Source organism: Pteronotus mesoamericanus, unplaced genomic scaffold (assembly GCF_021234165.1).
Source record: "Pteronotus mesoamericanus isolate MK-2021 breed Mesoamerican mustached bat unplaced genomic scaffold, CSHL_Meso_final contig_182, whole genome shotgun sequence".
NCBI classification, from domain to species: domain Eukaryota; kingdom Metazoa; phylum Chordata; class Mammalia; order Chiroptera; family Mormoopidae; genus Pteronotus; species Pteronotus mesoamericanus.
Window position 1 is genome coordinate 15,556,897 of NW_026555078.1, and position 7,745 is coordinate 15,564,641.

The window sequence follows — 7,745 nt, forward strand, 5'->3', positions numbered from 1 at the left end:
GAGTTTCATCCAGAGCCCTATTATCTCATGCTATAATTGGGATGTTCTCAGGCAGTTACGGGGTGTATTAGTCTAAATGGCATCAGATGTTTTAGTTCTTTTATCTTCTTGCCATTATGTTTATACAAATTGAAATTGTCAAATACCTGCTTATACTAGTATCCCCATTTTGACTACCTCTGTATAGTAGTCAAAGTTGTTCATGAGTCCCTTATTTAATCTAAGGACCCAAAGGTAGTATGAACAAAAGTTTATGGACTTTGTTTTTTTATGATGATCTTTTTGAGTTCAGATTGTTGAAAATGTGAGCTATAAATGTAGTCAAGAGTCACATGAATAAAGTCAGATGCAAATTTTAATAAATAATAATATATACTTAATGTCCTCTGTTTTTCCACAGGGTATGGACAGTGGTTTTGCAGGTGGTGAAGATGAAATTTACAATGTTTATGATCAAGCCTGGAGAGGTGGTAAAGATATGGCCCAGAATATTTACAGGCCCAGTAAAAATCTGGATAAGGACATGTATGGTGATGACCTTGAAGCCAGAATAAAGACCAACAGGTACCAAGCAAACAGTTCAGTTTCAGTGTTTGTACCAGTGAAAATGAAGTATATCATAGTCCTTTCTCTTTTTCCATAGATTTGTTCCCGATAAGGAGTTTTCTGGTTCAGACCGTAGTAGGCAAAGAGGTCGAGAAGGACCAGTTCAGTTTGAGGAGGATCCTTTTGGTTTGGACAAGTTTTTGGAAGAAGCCAAACAGCATGGTGGCTCTAAAAGACCTTCAGATAGCAGCCGCCCCAAAGAACATGAGCATGAAGGCAAGAAGAGGAGGAAGGAGTAGATATCCCTCTTCATAGTGAATGGACTATTATCCATAACCCTAATGATGCAAGTCATATGGGGGAACACTTTGTAAATGGGCCAGATAAAAACCAAATCTGGGTATCATACCCCAGCACTACTTTTTATTACGGGAGAAAGGGGGGGATGGAAGATTCTACTTTGAACTATTTAGTTTTTTTAAAGAGTGAGTTGTGTTTGTGCTTCTCCCACCTTTTGGCATTTATAGAACATACTGCCCCACACATGAAATTAAGACCACTTCCTTTTGTTTGACGTCAGTACTTTGGGGTTAATATTTGGTGTAAGAATGACTGCTTATGAGTAAAGTTACCCCAACCACAGTGAGTAGAAGGATGTTCACATATTGGAACTGTCCTGCCAAATGATGTTTGCCCCTATTGTGCTCTGTTTTAATCTGGAGTGGGGAAAATAAGCGCTTGCTTGGTGCACCTATTTGTTTCAAATAAAAACATTTAGACAAAATTTTCAGTTTTGTTACTTTATTTAATACACACTAATAGTCTCAAAAATCTTCATCAGATGTTTGATCCCCCTGCAAAACTTTTGGTCTCTGAGCTTGAACATGGAGCTGGAAGAAGAAAAAAAAAAAATAAGCACTGTAAAGAAAGGCAATGTCTGCAAAAACATTAAAACAAAATTGCTGCCCTGACCAGTGTGGATCAGCTTGGTTGGGCTTTGTCCCACAAAGCAAAAGGTCACCAATTCAATTCCTGGTCAGAGCGCATGCCTGGGTTGCGGGTTCAGTTCCCAGCCAAGGCATGTACGAGAGGCAACCAATCGATATTCCTCTCTCTCCCTCCCCCTCTTTCTAAAAATAAATCTGTTTTTTTAAAAACTTGAAAATTGCCATATTATTATTGCATTTTTATTAGGGAATCAGCATTAGTAAGATGTTCTTTGTTCAAAAGACTCCCTAAATACTGAAAATCATAAATCAGTTTGACCCAAGGTCATATAGTAAATGGAAAAGCCAGGATTTTAACTCCTGACTTGCAAGTAGACTGCTGTTTCCACTATTCGATGTTTGCATGCGCTTGCTAATCAGGGTCTTCCTTTACTTCCCTCCCCAGACCTTTGAGCACTGGGCACTCTACCACAACGACTATTCTTAAGCAAATCTCCCAAAATCCCACAGTTCTGACCTATTTAACTGATACACAGAAAGTTCATGACGATATAGAAAAATACCTTTACTCCATCAATAACATGATTGTCCTGCTGTAGTGCATTCTGAAGTTCTTCTTCTGAAGAAAACTGAATCCAACCCATACCTCTGTGAAAGCCAGTCTCTTTGTCCTAAAAGTTGAGAATTTAGGAAAACAATCATGAACTTGAGAAAGTTGCCATAAGCTCCATACCAATCTACCAATTTTCTCATTTACCAAAATGGGATAAGACATTTTAATAAAGTCAAAAACCTTAATATATATTCATTCACTCTCCTAGTTACCCAAAGCTTAACCCCTATGTTATGCTGACTGTATCATTCTCTATGCTTTTCTGCTGCCAGTGGAGAAATACAAGAATGAGCTTTCTGTGCCATTCTAGGTACAAAACACACAACAGCAATAGTCAAGGGAAACCAATCACATAAGAAGTACTCTTCCTGTTTCTAACTCTCTCACTTCTAGAAAGGAGATTTAAGCTTCAGAACCTTGTTATATTTCTAGTAATTCTGACACCAATCACCCTCTTCACCACCACTACCATTATCACACCTCCTAATGAAAAACAGAAAAAAAAGAAAAAATACACATATATTACCCTTAATTACTTAGTTCCAGAATTGTGGTTACAATTTTGCTACTTTGTGCAAAACGCAGAGTGCTTATCATTCAACCTATACATCAGCACATGTGGAAAAAGATTCTAGTGTGCTTGGAGGTACCCTGCCCCCCACCCCACATCAGCTTTACTATGTAAAACATACCAAGATGTCTATTCACTTAATGTACATAATCAGTCTTGTTACCAAGTCTTATTGTGACCCCCAAAACCAAACTCCTGTAAACTGCCCACATACTTCAAAAGTAACCTAAGCATTAACCTAAAACCCAGGAAAAATTTCTAGTAATGTCCCAGTGATTCATTCCTTCAGATAAACAGGGCAATTCCTAAAGCACTCTTCTCTGCCTCCATAAGGCCTTAAAATTTGTTAAAACTTAGATACTATATATCTAAAATGGGAACCTGGTTTTCCAAATTGAGTACAAAGAATTTAACTAGAAAGTAATTTTTTTCTTGTTACATTTTATTTAGGTTTACCAAGAATCAAAGCCTTCCTTTGTTTAAATCTTAAGATCTGTTAAGTGCAGGTCCTAAATTATTTTGTTTTTACTTAAAGGGAAATGGCAACCAAGAAATAGCTGTAACTTTTTTTGGAGAAACTTCAAGAGAAACATTTCATACTCTGTAAAATTGTAGTTTTTAAGCTTACAGATATTCATGTATAATAATACACAAACCCCATTCTTTTAAACCAACAGTATAAAATTCCATTGTATCAATGAATTAATATCTATTTAATCCCACCAATGTACGTTTAGGTTCTGTCCTATTATGATACAATTAAACAATGCTGCTTTGCACATTTTGGCCACGTACTTCTGTAGAATAAATTCCTAGAAACAACTGGTAAAGCAAAGCAAAGGCAAATTCTTAATTTTGACAGATTTTGCCAAAATGTCCTCCCAAAATGAAAGTACCTGTTAAATTTAGCAATGTGGATGCCAGCTTTCCTACACATGCATTAGCACTAGATATGTAATCCGTTAGATTTTGGAAGCTAAGTAACGTTAAAGCAAGAGTTGAGTACTTAATTCAGATTGCTATTTTACCATAGCCTTTTCAATGCCATGAGACAAAAAATATGGGGAAGTTTTAGTGAAGCATGTGTAAACTCTACTCACATCACACCCTGCCAAGAAGGAAAATTCTAGAAAGCCACAGAGAAATACAGGATAAAGCAGAACAAATTATAGACTGATTTCTAAACCCTCATGAGAAAGCAAAGGAAATGTAATAAATATAAAAACACTTTTTAAAAACACCTACCTTAATGAGGAAAAAGATTAAAATAGCTACTCTTCACCAATTAACTTTAGATGAACTATCCTGTACTCTCTCAAGTCATTATTATAATACTGTAGTAGGCAGAATTCTAAGATGGCCCCATAACCTCTACGTGTCCCACCATGTAACCCCTGTATAATCCCCTCCCCTTGAGTGTGTGTGGGGTGAAAAGTGGGGGGCACCTGTGACCACCTTCTAATCAAAAGAATGTACGGCAAAAGTGACGTGGTGTTGCTCCCTTGATCAGGTCATAAGGCAACGGTGATGGTGTGTCACCCCCATGAAGATGTGATAAGACTGTCCTAGCAGACTAGAGAAAGAAACTCCCTTCCTGACTTGAAGGAAGCAAGCTGCCATGCTGGGGAATAGTGTCCCGAGAAGCCAGATTAACAAGACACTGCAGGCAGTCCCTAGGATCTGTGGGCCACCTCCAGCTGAAAGCCAGCAAGAAAGCAGATATCTCATCGCAGTCTTGCAGATGAAAGATGAGTTCTGCCGACAACCTGCAGGAGCTTGGAAATCAATCCTTCCCAGTTGCACCTCTGATGAAACCGAAGCCCCAGCTTACACAATGGCTACAGTTATGTAGACCCCGAGCAGAACCCCCACCGAGATTGTGCCCAGACCTCTGATTTACAGAAACTGTGAGAAGATACATGTATGCTGTTTTGGGCCACTAAGTTCATGGTAATTTGCTATGCAACAATAAAAAATTAGCATAAATGCCTAGGATAAGGGATTTTGTGGGGTTTTTTTACTTTTTAATCAGTATCACCCATAATTTTATCAACAAAGACTGAACAGCTTCACTCCATTAAACATTCAGGTAAGTTGATATAATTTGACCAAAAAAACCCAAAAAATTAGGAATCAAAGGATAACATTAACACTTTAAAAAAAAAATAGTACTCACAAAAGGTACAGTGCACTTTCGTATATGGCCAAACTGTGCAAAGTGTTCTCTCAGCTCACCTGTATTAGAAAACACATGAAAATTAGTTAATGCCTTTTGTATCCTCCATCCTACAGTGTAGATAGAAACCAACAGGGGTCCCAGAATCCCCAGACTTCTTGTGGATAGGAGAAACTTTGCATCTCCTGAAGCCTTAAGATTTAGGAGGGAGCCACGGCATTGACTATAAAGCTGTAATGTACCAGATTTGGGGAAGTGACAGGGTGGGGACATGGATAGAGAAAAATTGCTAAGTTGTCTGTAGTCTACACACCCCCAGTACTGTACTAAGTACAATGGGTTAAAATCCCTGTGAGAAGATCACACAGAAGACAATTACCATACAGAGTGTTGCTAGCTACATTAGAGATTTCCAAATAATATCTCAATTTATCTGCCTTTCGTAATTTAAAGTTTACACTCGGTTAAATAGTTGGTTTTCTAAAAGTTGGTGAGTTGACTCTACCTACTCTTCCTTCCTTATTTCCCATTGCTGCACAGCAAATGAATTTCTGTGTATGCATCCTGTGGATTCCCATCTTTGCACGTCATTCTTTTCTCCTTGACGTGCCAGTAATCCTATCTCCTCCTGCCTAAACTGTAACTATCCTTCAAGACGGAGGCCAAATACATACACTGAATATTATTTTATTGGGCTTCTACTGTAATACAAGACAACACAGTAGCTCTATGAGGGCTCAAAGATGAACAGTGGATAATGTTAAAGACCAAAAAACTACATAATCTTTCTCTTCTGAACTATAGTGCTTGTACTTCCTGATTTGTATTTCTATTACTTGCCTACTTCCCTTAGTTTATTTAACCTCATTGGTTCGGCAATTGCCTACATTTGTGCTTTGTAAGTCTCCTCACCTCCTCCACTACAGCACAAGCTCCCTGAATGTTCAGTCCACTATGTCCACAGGGATTGATACATAGTCGAGTAATATTGGATGAATGGATAAATGTCTATAATGCTTTCAAAAACCCACAGGGACTAAATTTCTGAAGAGCTCTAATAGTTGGTCAAACCAGTCGATAACATCATAATCTCACAGAACGTTACTGGAGGATTAACAAAATAGTGTTAAATACACTTTTTAAACCACAAGATTAACATTTTAGAAAACATTCACTTCTAAAACATACTAGCTCTGGAGGGTAACCCTTTTCCCAAATTGTCTACAATTTTTACAGAAAAACAGCTATAAGCATCAGGAACAATGCCTACCACAAAACAGATAACTCCTTAAATATGTGCTGAATGATTGACTGAATGAATGAATGAACGGACTCAGAGAAACTCTTTCAAAGTTGAATGCTATAAAGAGACTTTTAGAAGGTTTTAAATCAACCAATTATGGTATGAAATCTTGTATTTACAAGATGCTGCAGAAATCCCTTAATCTTCTCACAGCTTCATAGGGCCCGAACACGACATTTTACTGGGCTTGGTTTTCACCCGTAACATATTGAGAAGGTGGGACACAAACCAATCTGCTTCCCATCCTACTGTCTTACCTGGGCCACAAAAACTAAGAGAAGCATAACCCTTGTTCTATTGTTTAAGGAGCGGGTCTCACACATGAATTATCTACAAAAGTGACCTTATGCAAATGTAAAATATTAAATTGTAAAAATGTAAATTGTAAAACTGCTTATCAAAATTTTGGTAAGCAAAGGTAAAAACCTTATCTCAAACCAGCATCTGACCTAAATCAAAGTTGGTGAGAGATTTCAGTACTGATTACTCCCAACTCTCTACCTCCAGCCTATGGCTCCCCCATGAGCTCCAATTTGGGTAATTGTGAAACGTATCATTTATTGTTTATTCTGTATCTACCACAAATCTAAGCAGTTTATATATAAACTCATTTAATCCAATCAACAACCTTATGGGGAAGATATTACTCACTCCACTTTATAGAAACTGATGTGCAGTGGTGACCCCTTTGCCCAAATTACCTTCCGTTAGGTTCTACAACGATTAAACAGCCGAGTTGGAATTCTAGCCCAAGCAGCATGCCTTCAGAGTGCACTTTTCAATCAACGATAACACAGCATCCTCTGTCCAACTGCCTCACGAAGACCTTACAGGTTTATTCAAACTCAGCACGTTTAAACTTTACTCATCTCCTTTCGACCTACTTATACATTCTAACGAAATTCACCAATGCTAAAAACCTGGAAGTCATTCTTCCCCATCCCTCTTTCTGCGCTCTACTGGCCTTCAAGCCGTTCACGAAAAGCTGTCAGTTTTGTTAACATAAATGAATCTCACCTCTCTCCTACCACTACGTTAGTTCAGGTGCTCATCTTTGAACTAAATTACTGAAATTGCCTTGTATTTCGTCTCCTCGCCTCTAATCTTGCCACTCTGAATTCACTTCCCACACCGTAATCAAACTAATCCTTTCGAAGGAGTAAATCTTAAAGTTTCAGAGTAGGAAAGCCTGTCCACCAAATCACCCCAAAAGGCAGGAGACCGTGAATACGTGCCCCAAAAACTCAAGGGACATCCTTAAATGGTTAATTGCAAATATTCTGCTGCTTGGTGGACTCAGAGGCAAACTCAGCCAGTTTCCTAATCCAGCCACCACGATGATTTAAGCGCTTTGCAGAAAGCAGAGCTCTTGAGGACCTATTACACCTAAAAATTCTGCCCCTACTACGTCTCCCTCACTCACTTGAGGCGGCGGTCCAAGGAATTTTTCTGACAAAAGCAATGGGCCGGCTAACGCTCGTCCGCAGAGCCGTAACGGTCCTAACTGCCGAAGCCGCCATCTTTAGCTTGAGACACATCCATGACCTGTGCTGGTGACCCCAGAAAAACCGGCCAGATCCGGAGCACGG

The 7,745-nt window shown here is 38.7% G+C and overlaps 2 protein-coding genes across 2 annotated transcripts in view; one reads left to right on the forward strand and one right to left on the reverse strand.

Annotated features, from left to right (window-relative positions):
• SNW1 (SNW domain containing 1) overlaps positions 1 to 1,330 on the forward strand; it is a 31,249-nt gene extending 29,919 nt beyond the window's left edge. Inside the window, exons 13-14 of the mRNA XM_054567208.1 lie at positions 401 to 564; positions 644 to 1,330. Of these exons, the coding sequence (XP_054423183.1) occupies positions 401 to 564; positions 644 to 845 (366 nt within the window). The 3' untranslated portion in view covers positions 846 to 1,330. The remainder of the gene's footprint in view (positions 1 to 400; positions 565 to 643) is intronic.
• Positions 1,331 to 7,702, reverse strand: SLIRP (SRA stem-loop interacting RNA binding protein). Its single transcript, XM_054567209.1, has 4 exons — positions 7,580 to 7,702; positions 4,854 to 4,912; positions 2,057 to 2,164; positions 1,331 to 1,436 (listed from the first exon to the last, which is right to left on the reverse strand). The coding sequence occupies exons 1-4, from the start codon at positions 7,692 to 7,694 to the stop codon at positions 1,371 to 1,373; spliced, it is 348 nt and encodes a 115-aa protein (XP_054423184.1). The 5' UTR covers positions 7,695 to 7,702; the 3' UTR covers positions 1,331 to 1,370.
• Between the last annotated feature and the right edge of the window lie 43 nt (positions 7,703 to 7,745).

Excerpts from the sequence above, each read along its gene's own strand:
- SLIRP (XM_054567209.1), bottom strand. The coding sequence starts at position 7,694 with ATGTGTCTCAAGCTAAAGATGGCGGCTTCGGCAGTTAGGACCGTTACG. Across the intron at positions 2,165-4,853 it reads GAAAGTGCACTGTACCTTTT|GACAAAGAGACTGGCTTTCA; the intron begins GTGAGTACTATT and ends CTCAACTTTTAG. Across the intron at positions 1,437-2,056 it reads ATGTTATTGATGGAGTAAAG|CTCCATGTTCAAGCTCAGAG; the intron begins GTATTTTTCTAT and ends TTCTTCTTCCAG.